Source organism: Cynoglossus semilaevis, chromosome 12, assembly GCF_000523025.1.
Source record: "Cynoglossus semilaevis isolate Cse_v1.0 chromosome 12, Cse_v1.0, whole genome shotgun sequence".
NCBI lineage: Eukaryota > Metazoa > Chordata > Actinopteri > Pleuronectiformes > Cynoglossidae > Cynoglossus > Cynoglossus semilaevis.
The window spans coordinates 6,124,556-6,143,748 of NC_024318.1; the positions used below are offsets into that span (position 1 = coordinate 6,124,556).

Here is a 19,193-nt window from a genome sequence, read left to right on the forward strand (position 1 = left end):
AATGAAGAGTATTTACTTTAACTGTCAATTAGTATTTTGTGCTTTGTTTATTTGATATTGATGAAAAAAAAACAAACCTTTTTAATTAACAGCATCAGTCTCCTCATCTCTGTGGCTGAATTTTCCAGAAGAATTTTGCTGCTATGTTTTCATGGCCATTCAACAGTAACCTAATATTACCATAATATCATGATAACTAAGAGCATGCCACAACAAAGGCCCTTGATTTATCTCACCGTCATCATTACATTATGTTGTAAAGCTGCTGGTCAGTCGTCGTCAGCACTGACTGGTGAGGCTGCATTACGGCTCAGCTATTGGCTCTGAGAAAGCTGCTGAGCTGTCAGAAAGAGAAGGGGAGAAGGGGAGAAGGTCTGTTTCACTCTGCACTTTGGGCAGATTATTGAGATGGATTGCTCAGACCACTGCTCCGAGAGCACCTGCTGAGCCAACCTGCAGAGTCATACCCACGAACAGCAGCTCAGCTGCCTCGCCCAGACGGTCTGCTACAGCCATGTGGTGTTGTTCTGTGCAGAGAAGAACAGAACTCTGTTATTCATCGTTACCAAAAAAGATACTTTACATTCCTGTCTTTTCTTGTTCATGTGCACGATTCAAAGGTTCTCCTGTGGAGAAGAGCACTTTACTTTGGCATTTGTTCCACAGCAGAATAATGGAGTAATGAGCACAGGATTTGCATCAGGACTGAAACACAAACAAAACTGCAACTGCCCTTTGACCTGTTGTCTTTTCTGTCTTTATTCCTCCTCTTTTCTCCTCCCCCCACCGCCTCGCCTCCTCTGACTGTTTTCCTATCTTTCCTCTCTCTAGGTGGCGGTGAAGATTATAGACAAAACCCAGCTGAATCCCACCAGTCTACAGAAGGTGAGTCTCTGTTTTATGGCCAAGTGGTCACGTTAAACTTCCCTCGTCATACTTCCTGTTAGTCAACTCCTCTGGTGCTCTTCTGTTTGTTTACTCTTTGAACTGTGGATGTGCTGCCTTTATATAATGTAATCAGATGTAGTCAGCAGGGACCACGGGGCATGTTTAGTCCCCCCCAATCTCCCACCCCTCCCCCCTCCATTCTCTGATAGTTTGTGGTTGGAAGCAGCTAAAAATACCACTGCCTGCATGTTTGTCACTTAACCTTTCCTAGCCGTCAAAACCAATTACGACAAAGAGTTTTCGAACTGTTAATAAACGGTGAGACCAAAGGCTCTTCTTTGCTGATTACCCACACGATCCTCACAGTGGACCTTGAAAAGCAGTCACAGCAATGTTTTGATCCCGCATCATCGTCTGTCCATTTATAAATTATGCAGGTGTGCTGTGGAGCACAGACCTGCAGGAGCCCCATACATGGTCACGTGTCAATCAGTCAGTCATGCAGTCAGTCAGTCAGTCAGTCAGTTTTGCACCACAACTAACTGCTGCTGCTCTTTTCATTTTGCTTTTATTGTTTTATAGCGATGCATGAACAAATTGCGTAGCATTTGTCAGACACTGTTAATGGACTGCTACACCTCGGCTACATAAATAGCAGTTGATGACTTGATGGATCTTCTCTGCCTCTGTCTGACCACAAACCACTGAAATGAGAACATGCTGTTTTGCTGCTGTCAGCAACGCAGTCATCAAATTACGGCAATTAATTGCCCATAAAAAAAACCTTGTATCTGATTAGTATTGGTTTTATGAAGGATTGGAGGAGAGAAATTCAAAGACTGCAATACCTGATCGATCCCTGGAGAATCAGTAAAGGAAGAAAAAGGTGTTTCTGCAACAGCATTAAAAAAAACCAAGACTTAGAGCTACTAGATAATGTGAGAATTATCTAGAAAACCTTTAATGTTCTTTGACATATTGACATAAAATTGCACACTTACTAAATTTTAACGATGCAACAAATTTAACAAGAATCATATTTCACAGTAGAATCAGGCAGTAGAAGGTGCTGCTGTGTCTCTCCTCCACATTAAGGCATGTCAGTGATGGAGATCACCGTAAAGACCTGAAGTTAATCAGGCAACTGCTGCACTAGAAATAGTACTTGTGGGTAGGTCTAAGGTTGTCGTTAGTTCTCTGCTTTGTAGACAGTACATTTATCACTGGCTCTTCCTGTGTGATATCTGTAACTGAATCAGAACGTAATCCAACCCAATCCCATTTCTTTAGCCAATCAATACAAAAATACTTTGATATTTCCAGGCTTTCAGTTCCATACTCTGACTGTCTGACTGGGTTAAATTTGATTCAGTAGGTTTGCACAACACAAGAGAAAAACTAATAAAAAAACAATTGCGTTAGTCTGAGTCTGAGTTAGAGCTGGACTTCTGGAATACATGTAAACATGTCATTTGTATTCATACACATAAAAATGCCCAGGAAGTTTCTTAAATTACAACATAATACTGACGTGCCGCCTTAAATGGAGGAGGCGAAGGAGCAGCTGTGACCTTGTCTGAAAGACCTTCCCCCAAGTCCTGTATGGAAACTCCGGTTACAGAAGTATCTTAGAACTCTTTGATCTAACACACTTGCCTGCTAGCTATAGGCTAACATGTCAATCAGAAAAATTGTAATTACTATAGAAGTTACCTGTAGTAGGACAGGGGCAGTATTGAGCTTTCTTGATATAATGATTTGAATCGCTACGACTAACATCTGCCAAAATGTTGCTAACAACTAACACGTCAACCTGATATGTCTAATTACTGAAGTCATTTTCATTTTTTCTCTGTACTGACAGAGACAGGATTCTAATTAAACATCTGGCTGTGATTTGACTGCACTCATACATATTTCTGCTACAGACAGCAGCAGGTATGTGTGTGTCTGCGTTTGCAGGGACAGATTTAAAGGTTATCAACCCTGGCTTTTACCGGCCGGGTGCTCGTCTAGGTCCTAATGAGCAGTTTGCGTACACGATGGGTAGGTTTTTCCACTGTGTACCGATGAAGGCGTCGGGGCAGATGTATTAAGTCAGACCAATCAGGATCTTTCTGATCAATTATTCAGTGGACCTTTCAGATGTCAGAGGCAGCGGACATGAGAGGGTCATCGTGAAGAAGACTAACAGCTTCTTATGATGAATGTGGGTTGTTATTATTGTACGTGCGCGTGAATGTGGACTCTTGCACGCACTCTTTATCGTGTTTGATGTGGTTGTGCATTCATGTACATTTGGCTGAATGTGATGCTCATGCGTGGGCAAAGATTTAAACGTCCTCTGCTCTGTACTGTATGGATTACTGTAATGGTATACAGACGTGTCATCTGCAATGCAGAAGACGGTCTAATAATGCACCAGTAGTCTCCTGGTCTGAATCGATTTTCTCATTGACTCAGAGTGTCCTATGTGATGTGAAAGCTCTACTATGGATGCATTATAGCCCTAATACAGCATTTACTTGGTTACTGCCCTGACCTTGGAATCATATCCAGGAAAAAAAATTAACAACAACCTTTATCAGATGCATAACATAGTCTTATTTCTCTGCCAAAGAATGAATATTTCACAAAGGTATCGTTTTACCCTCCTAACTACATTCACTCAGTATTTAAACTGAAGTGCTTTTAAGTCAAATCTAATAGTTAGTCCCATGTGATCTCGAGATTATTTAATTTCAGGGCAATTTAATGTTGGCATTTAATTTAGCTGCATTTTTCTGTGAAAGAATGTCTCAGATCTGTACAATAACTCTCCTTTACTAATTATGTAAATCTTCCTATTGACAGATGCCATTTTTGCATAGGGCAGCAGATTATTTCTGGCCGAAGATATAAAAAGGGAGTGATTATTGACGCAGTGACTCAGGACTTTTATGTCCATGAAGATCAGAGGTTAAAAATCCTCTGGTTGATCTTTTTCTCCTTACTCATTTTGGACATTTGCACATTTAATACTCTTCAACTAATAGTACTTATTCATTTTTTGTGCAGGTAACTATGTTGTGAAAATTTTTTTCTTTATGTTTTCCTGTCAAAATGCAACTTCTAATTCTTTTTATGGTCTCAGCCAGTGGGCACACCATCTGGCACTGTAGGCACAGTCAGCGCTCTGTCACATCTCATACAGCCGCATGGCAACAAACACTAAATCACCGCCGCACACGATGACACGCTGTGCAAAGGAGATCCTTTGATTTACGCTGTTACATCACAGTGACAGTGAGATCAGATGTAGCCGCTGCATGGATATAATCTGAGTCTTGTAGAATCAGGCGTCATCATCACCTGCTTTCCGAAGTCCTTCTGAGTCTGATCAGTCTGTTCTTTTTGGTTCAGTGTTAAATGAGGCAAATGGAGACCAAAATGAGTCATGAAGTAAGAATGAAGCCCTGCTATGTTCCTTTATGGCCCTCTGATCGTTTCTGGCCTGGTGCGACTTTGTGTTGGTTTCAGTGTAACAGGAAACGAGGTCAGCTAAGATTCCAAAGCACCTCCTTAGATCTGCCACAGGAAATGCATCACGAGTTGTCAGTGGTCAGGGATGTTGACGTTGTCATGGTTTTTAGGCATTTGAGCCCTAAAATAGGCCCCTGCATTAATCCTTCTGTTCCACTGCGCAAACACTGCCCTCATCCCACAATCCCATCGCTGCCTCACTTGGAATTTCTTCTTTTCATCATTCTGGCAATGATAACAAATCTTGTGCTTGATACGTGAACATGGAGAAACATGCAGATCAGTTTGGTTTTTGTGACAGAAAAACAGATAGTTATAGTGAGCGGCGTCAGGGTATAATGTCGGAAACACGTGAAGAAAACCACAGGACAAACCTTTGGAGTAACCACATAAGCACTTCATCTGAGTGTAATCTTGAGGTTGAGGAAATAGTTGGCGATCCTTTGGAGCTACCTGGTGTGACTGTGTATGTGCAGTAGTGTCTGGCAGTGGTAAAAAGCCCACCTTTTGTCTTTTTTCCATCTGTAACTCTGTATTATCCAGTGGAAAAGCGATTGAGCTTTAGGGATTAGAAGAGTTTTGGACTCAGTAGGGTGTATTTATGTCATTACACGGAGCTACTGTTTTTGGTAAAAGATCGTTTTAATAAAATGTTGATGCTGGGGTCCAGACAGGGAAAGAAGTGGTTTGCACTGTTGCCTTACAGCAAGAAAATCATCTGTTTGATTCCAGTGGTAACTGCTGTTCTTTCTTTAAGTTTCCATGTTGCCCTCACTCAGTGAGCTACTCACTTTAGCTTTTAGGTTTTGTGGCAACAGATTTGCATATCACGTTTATGTGGAGAAGTACTATTTAACAAAAGATGGCTCCCAAAGTTGCTTGGTGCTCACTTTTTTATGCTGAATGAACCCGACAACATTAGACAAAGACATTATCTATTAGCAAGAGACATTAGAGAGAGACATTAGCTAACGAATAAACATACTTTTTGGAGCACAGAAAAAAACAGCTTGGTAAAAGTTAACATTTTAAATAGATTCAAGAACAAAACCCTTCTCTGTGAGAGGATATAAGTGTTACTTACTCCACAGCAAAAGCAATGCTCTTGTAGAAACCCAGGCTAAGCTACACAGCTGCAGTATTATCATTAAAGAAACAACAGAAATGCTAATGAGCCAGATAACATGGCCTATATAAATAGTTGTCATACAGTTTCATTTTACCCACAGAGCAGAACTGCTCTTATTGTACAGGAACAGGAAAGAAAGTAGGAAGTTTATTTGTACCATGTTGTATGTTAACACTACAGTGATAGTCTAGACAGGACAGAGCAGTCGTGTGTTCCTTAAAGTCAGTGATTTTCAGTCTGTCTGGGTTTGTCCTTCATTCTCTCTCTATGACAAACAAAAAGTGGAGCTTATTGTTTACTCATAGGAGGTAAAATGAGGCCCAGTTTATACCAATACACTTATTAGGCAGACAAGAGCTGCCAGACTACTCATCCTACCATTGACGTTCATGCTGATTGAGCGACTGTGGTGCTGTGACTGAAATAGTCCAGCCGGTTCCTGTAAATGCTCCCAGACTGATATCTGCCGTTGTGTTCCTCCCGCTGTAATTACGGCGAGTTGGGGAGACTGGGCGCCCCTGGGTTAAAGAAAGTAGGTCACTGGCACAGACAACCAAGAAGCAGGCACATTGGAAATTATCTGTTTTTTATGTGTGTGATTTCCAACAGTAATATGAGATATAATGAAATCAGGATAATGTTTTTAAAAAAGTTTTCAAAAGATGGTACTGTGAAATATGATCAGGCGAATGGGATTTATTTAGATAAAATTACAAGATAAAATTTGGAGTTGACTGACTGTGTCACAGCACATTTTAAAATAGTTTAAGGGCAAGTATATAGTTGTCTGGTTTGTTATTTTTTGGATTAAAAAAGTGCATTATTAAATATTTGTCGCAACATTGTTGTGGAGGAATTACAGCCGTGGGTCCTCATTAGTCACAACATCCAGAGCTAAATGTTTCTCCTGTACGGTGGGTAAAGGATTATACATACATGTATATGATGAACAATAATGTTGAACCACTTCCTTAAAATCACAAGACCATGGCATTTAAAGTGAATTCAATCTGCAGTGTCATTGGTCTCCACAAAACCCAGTTGAACATCGACTTATTTTAGTTAATATTATTTGTAATATGCGTCAACAATGTGATTGACCTTCTGAAGTAATGAATTTTATTTGTTAACATTTTTAGGTAAATGTGTTAATCAAGGATAACTGCCAAAATAATAAAAATAAAAATATTCTAAAATATTAAATTTACATATAACATTAAGAGTGAGCTCCTGGTATTTTGGTTGCTTGGGTGTGATTCGTACCTGTCCATTCTTTTGTCCGACACTGTGTATATGGAGGTAATATTGAGTAGGACACCTTTAACCACACCTTGGAGCCATGTTGTACCTGTCGGCGTCATTGATTATTACAGATAGACTAGATCAGATACCTCAGACTCCTTATCTCCTCAGCCTCTGTGGAGACCACTGTTCTATTGAGCTTTTATTGGCAGCCACTGTATTTGCTGTTGTCTGTTGGGTTTTTTTTAACAGCACTTCTCCGATGTGTTCTGTGTGCTTCTGTCTCCAAGTGGCTGCACGCGTGTTTCCCATGTGAGGCCCTTTAGGGCAGTGACGCAAATGAGAGACACAGTTGGAGAGAGAGAGAGAGAGAAAGAGAGAGGCAGTGAGTTTAGGAAGTATACATAGAATAATACATGTAGACAATGCTTTGTGAACTGATCTGTGTATTTATCTATTTATCCAACCCATATTTGTCTAAGTTAGTATACCGACCTCAAGGTGAGTGTAGCAGTTAAACCACAGATTATCTTGCAGATAGAAGGTCCTGTAGTCAATGATTATAATTATAAAACCTTACAATATGATAGTATTGTTTTTACAGTGAGACTCCAGTGCAGTTGGTAGAAGAAATGAAAATACTCACACTTTTCTTGGTAAATTTGTATTTCACCTGCTCATAAAATCACAATCTTTCATTCTTTTACAACCTGACCTTCCAGTGTCTTTGGCCCTCAGACGAGCATTTAAACACACTGAAAAATAATGCTCTTCAAATAGCGTCATGGATTCCTTAGTGAATACTTTAACCAGCAGACAGTATATGTGGAGACAACAGAGCTAATGTTTGTTGAAGATGTCACCCAGTGCTGCAGTGTGTGACGGTTCAATTCATTCTAAATGCTTTTTGGACAACAATGGAGCCCTATGACACAGAATGATGAGCTCTATAACTGGTCCTGTCGACACAGGCGTTGTCTTAGCAGGAACCAAACCTACTTCCCTACCCCGTAACGGACTATGTGACAAATGTTGCGGTAATATTTGATACTGGCGTAGAGTATTTATATATGGTGGAGGCTGAAGTAAATTAATCACTGAGGCCTGCTGGTTTAGGAAGCAACTGTTGGAGGAGGTGGTGAGCAATTGCTTACCACCTCCTCCACCATGTGGCCATTATTTGTGTTATAAAAAAAAAGAAGTCAAACAGTAAAATTTTTAATCTGATGTGTATATAGGGGTTAATTTTGATTAATTGTGATTAATCAACATCCAAATATAACAAAAAATTGTTGGTAGTATTTTGTATTTTCCCTGTATTTTTTTCCCCTGTAGTTTAGAGAATAGACCTCCCGTTTCATATGACTCAGATCTCGAGGTCAAGGCCTTAACCTTGTTTGAGGAAACAAGGTTATTGATGTCATATCGAGGAAGCAGCAGCCCATCCTCCACATGCACTTCTATTTATACCACGTCACTATCAGAATTCCACCGGAGCAGCTTCTAGTCTGTTTCTGGAGTTTCACATTTGCAACCTGAAACTACCTCCATTTCTTAAATACGGTTCTTGGGAAAAAAAACAAACGTTTTGTGTGTGTAGAGGTGTGTGCAGGGCTTAATAAATTAAGGTGAGGTGTCAGAGAGAGAGCGAGAGAGAGAGAGACAAAGAGAGTCAGGTGAGCAAGTAGAGACAGAACAGAACAAGGAATTAGTGGGCGAGAGAGTACCTGCAGTTAAACTGTGAGCTCACACACAGTCTGACCTGTTCACACATCTGCCTCAGATGACCCAGAAACTCAAACCTAATATCCCGCCTACATTTTCAGTCACAATGTGGACTAATTTCTTCATTTGTCAATGTCAGTTGTCCCGTTCAAAAATTCCCTAAGGTGGAAAGAAAAACTGTAACCATTTTACAACACAACTGTCACATAAGTGTTACATTTTAAAATTCAAACTCTGCCCCTGCAGCCAGACTGGGAACCAGCAGAATGTAAATGATTCAACAGCACCTCTAAGTGGCTGCTGGAGTGCATCTGACTCAAACAGTGGAGCTCAGACGATGGGATGAGACGAGGTTTTGATTAAAACTCTGAATGCTCCCCTTTCATTCTCTCACTCAGCTGTTGCGTGTGCCCTGCTCACAGATTTGCCCCTGCAGGGGCTTCTCCCGGAATGTTTTCCATCTGCAGTAGAGCAACTTTTAGTCAAATGTCAACCTGAAGTTCTGCAACAATTTTCCAGGACTGCAGCAGCAAGCAGGAATCAATACGATGCGTCTGCTGTTTCTTTGCATGCTTGTGTTAAGTTGATTATGTTGGGGCGGCCAGTGTCTAACTGGCAAGCACTGTGCTTGTTTACTGCTACTCTGCAGAGGCTGGCAGTGCTTTGCGTTGTTGCCTTGGCTATTTGGATGGCGGACTGGTCAGCTGGCTAGACTGCAGTGTAGGGCAGGGTTTAGTCACTGTTACTGCATACATAATATTCCTTTACAGAGCACAGTACTTCTCTGATCCCCCAGTCCCTGACACCTAAAATGCCACAATAACAACATATAATGATGAAATAAACACATTTTGGAGTTGGTTCTGACTAAACAACATCACATTGATGAGTGATGTTTGACATTTTGTTGGTGGGTTAACGTCCCTCTGTGTCTCCACAGCTCTTCAGGGAAGTCCGAATAATGAAGCTACTGAATCATCCAAACATAGGTGAGTTCAGAATGGAACATGCAGCAGCACGTCGACAGTCACACCTACTTCAGGGCCAAAGTGGCCCAACTTGTTGCTTGACCTGACAATGAAAGTGAACTAGTGACAATTACATTAATCCTCTTATGTCACAATATTATTCTGTTGTCTTCTTTTTTCATATAGTGAGCTCATTTCAAAATATCCAAATAATATGACCTTTCTAACGTATTTCTGTTTGTCATCACTACAGTGAAATTGTTTGAGGTGATCGAAACGGAGAAGACACTTTACCTGGTTATGGAGTACGCCAGTGGTGGTTAGTAACTCATTACTACACGTTGTTTGACATTTTTAAAAACTACAAATGGTTCAGTTTTGTTTTTAGATTTGCACTTATATTAGAAGCATAGTGAATTGTTAAAGTGTATGAGCAGACACTAGGAAAATAATTGTATTTATGGTTAAAAAAAAAAGTTTTAATAGACTGGACGTTTTACTGGTCAAATCGCAGACATCCATAGAAAACATATGGAGGTGAGGACAGAGAATAGAAACTACAGTAAATGTCTCACTGCCCTGCTGTCTTCTATACCAAATCATTCCCGTTCCACATACAGTGGGAGGAACAATCTTTCAGAATATAGCAATGCAGCACTTACATGTTGTAAAGGTGATGCATTTTCTCTCTGGCAGACCAATGTTTCAGCCATGGTTTATTAATAGAATCTTGAAGCCGTTCTTGTGTATTGATTAAATATAGAGTTTTCCATCTTCCACCTCTTCGTTGCTCTGCTGACATAAAACAATGCTTTTGACTTGAATTACTTAGTTCCAAGTGCTTCTGCTAAGTAGTGAAATATGGCACTGTCATTGGTGAATTCATGCAAGAACACGTAGAGCTCCACCCATCAGTTTTAGCCATCAGACCACTATAGAAACCTGACAAAAATGCAGAGTAAAATAACATCAGATTTTTTTATTCACTATTTGTTTTTAACTGAATTTCCTATTTGTGTTCCAGGGGAGGTTTTCGATTATCTTGTGGCTCATGGTAGAATGAAGGAGAAGGAGGCCAGGGCCAAGTTCAGACAGGTGAGTCATCACTTATTCCTCTGCTGGCACTTCTGTCGTCATCCCACCACTGTTTTTAGAGGCAAGACTGCATGCACCAAGCTGCGGCTTTCGTCACTGACTGCAGAGGAGAGAGATGAAGCTCAGATAGCTTGGCCTGAGAGAAAAGGTTCTCCGGAGCCTCTCTTCTCACAGACGCTCTTCTGACCCCTAGTGGCGCTGCCAATGCAGCGATTGGAAGGGTTTAAATGTCCTCTGTCGGGCTCACTCCTGTGCTATGATGACAAACAATTAGGAACTTCATTTTCTTTTCCCATATTAAAGAAATGGCAAGTCATCAAACAAGTTTTTGACTCACGCAAGCTGTTAGAAATCACTCACCGATGGTTTCAGATGACTCACTGTGACAGTGTGTGGGCTCTGTGTGTGTGTGTCAGTGTGTGAACAGCTCAGCATTCGGAAAGGTAGAAGTGTTTTGTTTTACGCCTCAATGGTGGGTGGCATCTGTCAAAGAACAGAACGTTTTGTCTTTGACTGACACTTTGAGACATACGTTATTTATAACTGCCTTTTCTGCCTGTTAACCGCCTCAGCATCTGTTTGTGGCTGATGTATTTCATACACACCGAAACACACACACATTATTTAGGTTTTGTCAACGTTTATTTAAGATTACTGTAGCACTACGATGGCAATTTATTACTCTAGATACAGTACGAGAACATGAGTGATTTTTATTATGACTCCAGATCTTTCGCCTAAAGAATCGTCATCAATGTCAGACAGTTAATATTTATGTTGTAATGTTGTCTATGTGCCACACACACAATGTTATGTTCTGTGATATCTTGTACTCACAGTGTCTAAGGATTGGCGTATTTCTTTTTCAGATTGTGTCTGCAGTGCAGTATTGTCACCAGAGGAGGATAGTACACAGGGATTTGAAAGTGAGGATTGGAATTCTCTCGTTCTCTCTCGACTCCTTCCCATAGACTGCTGTCTATAATATGTCTGTGGTTCAGCCTCTGTAAATCACACTTCCACGTTCTCTCTCCACTCCTTAGGCAGAGAACCTGTTGTTAGACGCTGACATGAACATCAAGATCGCCGACTTTGGTTTTAGTAATGAGTTCACCGTGGGCAGTAAGCTGGACACTTTCTGCGGCTCTCCGCCCTACGCTGCTCCAGAACTCTTCCAGGGAAAGAAGTACGACGGACCGGAAGTGGACGTCTGGAGCTTGGGGGTCATCCTGTACACACTGGTCAGCGGGTCGCTGCCCTTCGACGGCCAAAATCTAAAGGTGTGGACAAGTTCTGGGGTGGAACTTTTTATCCTATAAGATTAACAACTGTTTGTGAATTTCAACATTTTTTCAAGATTTTGTTCTTGGACAGGGGGTAGGGCAAGTGAAAGACAAAGGCAGAAAGAAATATGTCAAGACTAACTGGATCCACTCTGTTTTCTTGTAAGCGTGGTACAAATTCAGTTTTTCCTAACTGAGTTTAGTTGTTTACGTGCAACTACTAAAAAGTGGGTGAAGTTCTATAACTAAATTAAAAGTGGAATTTCCCCTGTGTACTGATTTGAAAAAGTCTTTGAAGAGAACCCTGCACCCTTTTTAATAACTGAAGATTTTGGAGAAAAAAGTGTGAAGGAAAGTTGTTTTCACTCTGTGGCTGATTGAGAAGCCACTCAAGTTTTTTAAACCATCATTACAAGCTATGTTATTTGCCAAAGTTCAAATCCAAAGTTTTAAAAAACAGAACAAGACAAAACCCTTACTCATGTTTGTTGCTGTTTTCTTGCTAATTGAGTTTCACTCATCTGTATTTGTGTGTGTGTGTGTGTGTGTGTGCAGGAGTTGAGGGAGAGAGTCCTGCGAGGAAAGTACCGCATTCCTTTCTACATGTCCACCGACTGTGAAAACCTGCTGAAGAAACTGCTCGTCCTCAACCCAGTGAAGCGAGGCAGTTTGGAGGTAAAAAAAAAAATCATAATTGTTGTTGATGTTAATTAACCTCCAGTCTGTACAGCCTGTAAGATCAACGTTAGGAAATGTCACGCATTTGAGATTTGATTGGAACACTTAAATAATTATGCCTAATTTGTGATTAGGCATAATAAACAACAGTTATGTTGTGTGTTTTCACATTTTTCATGTTATATGTGATGTTTGCAAACGGTGCATTCAATCAGGTCAATCACCACTGTGCAGTTCACTGGTAGTCGATATAAACCCTGTACTCAGAACCAGTCTGATGTTCAATAATAAAGATTTCTCCACCAGACGGATCCCATCGTTGTTCATCCTCAGCTGAACAGTTCTGATCCAAACCAGTTTCACATTCACACGTTTCCCTAATTTCAGGCTGGATTTGTCGTTGATATGAGTCATAAATAATTGTGTTTGGCTTAAAAATTCATAATTGTCTGGTTTCTTTGTTAGCAAATCATGAAAGACCATTGGATGAATGTGGGTCATGAGGAGGAGGAGCTTAAACCTTACATCGAGCCTGAGGCAGACTTCAGTGATTCATCCAGAATAGGTCCGTCACACAGTGTGTGTGTTTGTGTGTGTGTGTGTGTTTGAGTGCTTTATTAAATCATTTCTATGTCTTTATTTAATCAATTTTGACTCCTGTCTTCCATCAGAGCTCATGGTGACGATGGGTTTCCCAAAGGATGAGATCACAGAGTCTCTACAGGGCCAGAAGTACGATGACGTCATGGCCACCTACCTGCTGTTGGGCAGAAAAGCACCTGAGGTCAATTTGTGTCACTGTGACATCATCATCAAATACACCATCGCCCTTGTTGCTCATTCAGAATTTTTATTAAATTTTTTTTTTTTTTGGGTTTCAGTTTGAGGGGAGTGAGCCTCTGACTAACAGCGTTTTAGGACAGAGACAGCGGCCGACCAGTGACATCAACAATGGCTCCAGCGTCTCTCCTGCCCATCCTAAGGTCACACGCAGCATCTCGGCCAATCAGAAGCAGCGTCGCTACAGTGATCATGGTGGGGATGATGATGGTGGTGGTGGTGTCGTAGAGAAGCCAAGTAAAGTAACCTCGTCCTTCCCAGCTCTGCGAAGGCTGCGCGTTGTGTAGCGGGAAGTTGTTTTTGTTACTGAGCAGGTGTCAAGTATCCGCCCTGCTGACGTGCTTGTGAGCAAAGCACTGAAGAATTTATTCAATTGACTGGAGTCGATAAAGAACCTAAATATTTTCATTGTTTTTATTAAAAAAAACTGTATTCTTAATTTAAATATGCTATAATTACCAGCGTTTCTATTTAATTCTTTTAATGGAGCAAATGGTTTATTCACTCTAAGTCAGTGACACAGCTCTACCACTGCACTGGTTTTGTAGCAGTTTCCCTCTACGTCACGTTGGCCTTTGTGTTTGCTGCCACCTGCTGGCTGGTTGCTTTCTTGCAGCTTCATCAGTAACCACCTCAAAGCATGAGGAGGGCCACAACATTTTTGTGTCATGCTTTAGGATCTGCAGCCATACAACTCATGAATCAAACTGGTATGACAGGAGTGTATAGTCATCAAACTGGAATCAAACTGTGTCAATCATGGCTTGAAGTGGCTGTGAGTTGTGGTTGTCGTTCTAAGACATCATCCGTGTCTGTTCAAAAATTGCTTCAAAGTAAAACGTCTTTAGCAAAAAACACTCATTAATGCGCTCCTTTGTGTGTTCATATCTCCTAGTTGGTCCTTCCGTGCCCCCGGCGGTGTCGTATACAAAGCGTGGTCAGGCCCTGAGTGTGGAAAGTGACCACAGGGAGGAGTGGGACGGAGCTCGCAGGCTAGAGCTCAGCACTTCGAAAGGGGACGTTCCTGCCTCACCTGTAGGGGTGCAGGAGAGGAAGAAAACTACGAGCGCTGTGGGGGTGAGAAAAATGAGGAAGACTTCTCTGAAATCATAAATGCAGTGTCGGTTAACTCAGTGGACCTTCCCTGCTTCCTCCAGTAGGGGGAGCTATTCACTCATATGAAACACTTATGTCCTGATTAAATTTTTAAAATTAGACTGAAGAATAACGTGGTGCCACATAAAAAATAAATATTTAACAGTATTTGCGAAAAAATAGAAAATGCTAATGCTACTAAAAAATAATGAAAAAATAGAAAATGCTAATGCTACTACTAACAAGTACAATTAGTATAAAAAAACAATAGATCAGAGGTAATCTTTATTATAGGTTTAATGTGACTCCTGACTAATGTAAATAGTTGTTAATTGGATTTCTAAAATCTGTATTTGTATGTCTACTACTTTCACAGACCAACGGATCAATGACTCGCAGGAACACGTACGTGTGTGAACGATCCTCCACTGATCGCTACTCAGCCATTCCCAACGGCAAAGACAGCAGGTGAATGTAAACACGGTCACAGTGACCAAGACAGAAAGTTAGGTCTGAGTAAGGATTTACTTTGACATGTTATTGTTTGTGTTTAAACACATTTTGTCTGGTTTCTTACAGTAATATTCCTGATGACAACGTCCTGTGTCTAAATACTTTATTTTAGTTCAGAGCTGTACAGTTACAGAGTTTACTTGACCTTTGACTCTGTGTCCTTGTTCCCTAGTTTAACTGAGGTGTCGGGTAGCACTCCATCGACTGCAATGAGCTCCACACGACCTCGCCACACCAAGTCCATGTCATCATCAGGGCATCCTTCAAAGAGCACACTGCCCCCTATTGACGACAACACAGAGCTAAAAGCCAGGTGAGCAGCCTAATCCTGACTCTGCTTCTTCTCTTTAATTAAAACACCTAATGAAGGCTGTGAATCACACTGAGTCCAGATCAGTACCATCTCTGAATCCCCTGTTTATTTTTCAGCTCCTCACCGCGGGGTCCCTCCACCTCTCCATCTGCACACAGTATTAGCACACCTGAGAAGAACCGCTTCCCGCGTGGCACCACCAGTCGCAGCACTTTCCATGGAGCTCAACTCAGAGATCGGCGCAGCGCCACCTACAACGGCCCGCCAGCCTCGCCCACACTGTCCCATGACACGGGGGCTCTGGCCCAGCAGCGCAGAGGCACATCCACAGGCATCATCAGCAAGATCACCTCCAAGTTTGTGCGCAGGTCAGTGCAGACGAACAGCTACACAGATGAAACACTGTACGGTATTTGACAATTATTGCACTGGTTGGATAGGTAGCTGTTTTTAAAAACCCAGCACGTCACATCCTGCCTTTAACTTCATGAAGACAGACATCGTCAGTAGATAGAATCATCTGTCTTGCACAGTGTTTCCCTTCTTTGTCACAATGACAAGAAAACATTGACAACGTCTCACCCTCTTTACACCATTTACAGTTGAGGACAAAGTTATTGTTGAAAGTACTTTTGTACTGACCACTAGTTAACCCAAACTAACATCATTTATGAAGCTTACGTTAATTAACTTTAAAAACTGAATAGTCAAGTCTCAGTTAATTCACAATGTTTCACAATCTCAGTCAATTTTCCGATAATTTTGTCCTTACCTGTAGCCCCCAGTTTCACCTTCACACTGACGTCTACGTCTGGTAGAGGCTCACAGCTTTCTCTCCTTTTCTCTCTGCATAGAACTCTGTCTTTCAGGTCAACCCGGAGGTAGGAGAACACACCGCTTGCTGCACTTCTTTCCCCGTTGTCCAAAGCAAAACAAAAAAAAACAAAAAACATCCAAAGCTCTCTGTTGCCACTACAACCTTGGCCCCTGTTTCCTTAACCCTCTTAAATACTTGCCCACTACACTACATCCTTGCCTACTGACACCTCTGTTATGCCCCGTGTCCTCTCCTGTGCCCACTGCTTTAAGAACAAACAGCCCCGCCAGCTTCTCCTGTACTAAGCCACTACATCTGTTCCTCAGGATGCTGGCTTTCCTCTCCTTACTCTCCGTGTCTCGCTCTGCACTGAGGAGAACGATGAGGGAAAAAAATGGATTATCAAAAAAAAAGTCACTGTCAGATCAGCGGGGATTAAGGAAAGGTGGAGTACAGCAGACGACGGGATGCATTTTGATATTGTGAAGGAACCATGTGTTAAGTCAAAGTCACCTCATTGTGCACTGAACCCTCATACGCAGGAGTGTGGAATCTTTCCTGGCATGAAGCCTGACGCCCTTCTTTGTGTCCAGTGATGCTGATGGCAGTGGTTTTGGTTGGAGGGGGGAGAAAATATGGGTGAAAATCATCTTGAGGGAGTAACGGTGTATCCCTGGTTTATTTCAGGGTTCCCAGTGAAGGGGAGGCCAGTGCCAGGACAGAGACTCCAAGGTGAGGTTTGGATTGACGTTAAGAAAGAGCGACTGTAACCGACCTCTGCCTCCTTCAATGTCCCTCTTCTTTCATTACTGCAGGAGCGTGTCTGGAGACTCTAAAGAGGACAGCGGACGGGACTCCAAGCCTCGCTCGCTGCGTTTCACGTGGAGCATGAAGACCACCTCCTCCATGGAGCCCGCTGAGATGATGAGGGAGATCCGCAAGGTTCTGGACGCCAACAGCTGCGATTACGAGCAACGTGAGCGCTTCCTGCTTTTCTGTGTCCACGGCGACGCCCGCCAGGACAACCTGGTCCAGTGGGAAATGGAGGTCTGCAAGCTTCCCCGCCTTTCGCTCAACGGCGTGCGCTTCAAGAGAATATCGGGCACATCCATCGCCTTCAAAAATATCGCCTGCAAAATTGCCAACGAGCTCAAACTGTGACGACAGATGGAGTCCCAGTCGTTCTCTGGTGAACTCTGATTACGGTCTCATCTCATCACTGGATTAGTGTTGACTTATGGGACAAAAAAAAAATTCAGCACTGAAGGTCCTCACCATGCAAAATCAGGGTGGACTCGGCTGGTAACGTGCAATACTAGCCATGAATGTACTGTACAGGGTAGTGGATCAGAGAGATCTCGCAAGATTTAACCTCTGTGGCAGAGAGATCGCAAAAAACAACAACCGCCCTCTTTTTTCTTTTCTTTTTTTCCGTCCAGCTCTCTGTCCCGTGCCCCTCTCTCATTGGCCCGCTGCTCCTTGTCATAGGACACGTTCATGTAACACATGCAGTATGCAACTCAAGATGACCATCCTGCAATAATGTTTTCAGTCTCTTTTTCTATATGCCTATTAAAACGATCTACTCTCCTCGTTGAATAACCATTTAAAAAAAAATACTGAAAGCTCAACTAGTGCTTTTACACCTGTGTTAAGTCGGTATATAGATCAGGCTGGAGCCCATACTATAACTATGTAAAAAAACGGAATTGTACTGTATGAATAACATCTGCAGGTACTGTATTGTACATTGATTTTGCTTCATGTACAGAAATTTAATTGTCCATGTTGTTTTGTTTTGTTTTTCATTGTTTTAAAGACTTTCCTAATATAATGGATGTCTCTTAGAGCATTATTCTTTTGGCCTGTGGCTTTTTTTTGTTAAAGTTTTAATTCATTTTTTTTAAGAGCCACCGTACGACAAGTGTTTTTACTTTTATTTAAAGAGCACTAAATTATTTTGTGAAATACTAGGGATGTGTTCCCTTGCCTTTTATGTTCTATTTGTTTGCCTACAAAAAAAAACACTAAGTTGCACCACATAGACTTGAGTAGTTACTTCAGTTCTAACTGAAAATGTGTTCACTTTATTTTATTTTTTTCTCTCAGCAGTAAGTCAGTGACTTGGAGGTCCTGCTGCTATTGCACAAGTTTTCCAGGGTGAAATGTATGGACATGAGAGTATGCACCTGTATTCTTTCATGTCAGTTTGGGAGTTCTCAATTACAAACAGCAGAGTTTAAATGGGTCCACTTTAGAAAGCTAAGGAAACATCCAGCCCAAGGACCGACGATGCATGAGGAGTAAAACAATCATCCTACGAGGAGCACGTGTGTTTGTGGAGCCTTCTAAAGACCCTGTCTAAATCCTGCTTCAGCGTGATTGTGCCGGTACTTGTGTATCTTCTCGCTTGTGGTTTTCTTTTTTTTTTTTTTCAATTCAGCGGATTATTGTATTTATTCCATTACAGTGTAATGTGCTGCTTTGTAGAATTGAGGCGTGCACTTTGTTGGAGAAAATAAAAGATTTTATTTGTTTGTATTTATTCCGTTTCCTTTGTCATAGTCAACGTAACATTTGATGGTTACTTCATTCCAGAGGGTGTTATCAAAACAGGAATAAGCCTTCATAAAAATATAAGAAATAAAAAGAGAGATAAATCATTCACAAATGTTTCCATTACAACAACAACAAAAATCTAATTTGGAAATTTCCACCTGTACACCTTCGACAATGCTGTAAAGATGTAACAATATTCGTATTAAAATAATGTTAAAACCGCAATCTGCAATACAAAAATGATTTGACTTAGAGATTCAATACAATATGCTACGCTAACAGAAGCTAATGCTGCTATCCCACTTAATGGGATGAGTGGGATCATCGTTAGTCTTTTGTTTTTAATCAAAACACATCTATTAAATTACAACATTAATATTTCATACACCAAAACATGTTTTTTAGGTTTTTAATAAATATTTTTATGGTAAACATAATTGTAAGTGAAGTTCTATCGTTTAAAGGTATGTCGTCAATAACTGAATAGTAACGTCACATTAATTTAATGCTCAGAAACATCTTGACA

The 19,193-nt window shown here is 41.3% G+C and overlaps 1 protein-coding gene across 3 annotated transcripts in view; it reads left to right on the plus strand.

Annotated features, from left to right (window-relative positions):
- Positions 1-18,648, plus strand: part of mark1 (MAP/microtubule affinity-regulating kinase 1) — a 29,243-nt gene extending 10,595 nt beyond the window's left edge. For 2 of the 3 annotated variants that reach the window (XM_008321742.3, XM_008321741.3), the window contains exons 5-20: positions 832-885; positions 9,447-9,495; positions 9,728-9,793; positions 10,499-10,569; positions 11,439-11,495; positions 11,613-11,849; positions 12,408-12,527; positions 12,996-13,095; positions 13,202-13,314; positions 13,412-13,607; positions 14,266-14,447; positions 14,842-14,933; positions 15,151-15,291; positions 15,408-15,659; positions 16,796-16,840; positions 16,924-18,648. In XM_008321742.3, coding sequence (XP_008319964.1) covers positions 832-885; positions 9,447-9,495; positions 9,728-9,793; positions 10,499-10,569; positions 11,439-11,495; positions 11,613-11,849; positions 12,408-12,527; positions 12,996-13,095; positions 13,202-13,314; positions 13,412-13,607; positions 14,266-14,447; positions 14,842-14,933; positions 15,151-15,291; positions 15,408-15,659; positions 16,796-16,840; positions 16,924-17,269 — 2,121 coding nt within the window. In that variant the 3' untranslated portion in view covers positions 17,270-18,648. The remainder of the gene's footprint in view (positions 1-831; positions 886-9,446; positions 9,496-9,727; positions 9,794-10,498; positions 10,570-11,438; positions 11,496-11,612; positions 11,850-12,407; positions 12,528-12,995; positions 13,096-13,201; positions 13,315-13,411; positions 13,608-14,265; positions 14,448-14,841; positions 14,934-15,150; positions 15,292-15,407; positions 15,660-16,795; positions 16,841-16,923) is intronic. The other variant, XM_017037462.2, reaches the window with a different exon arrangement.
- The last annotated feature ends 545 nt before the right edge of the window (positions 18,649-19,193 follow it).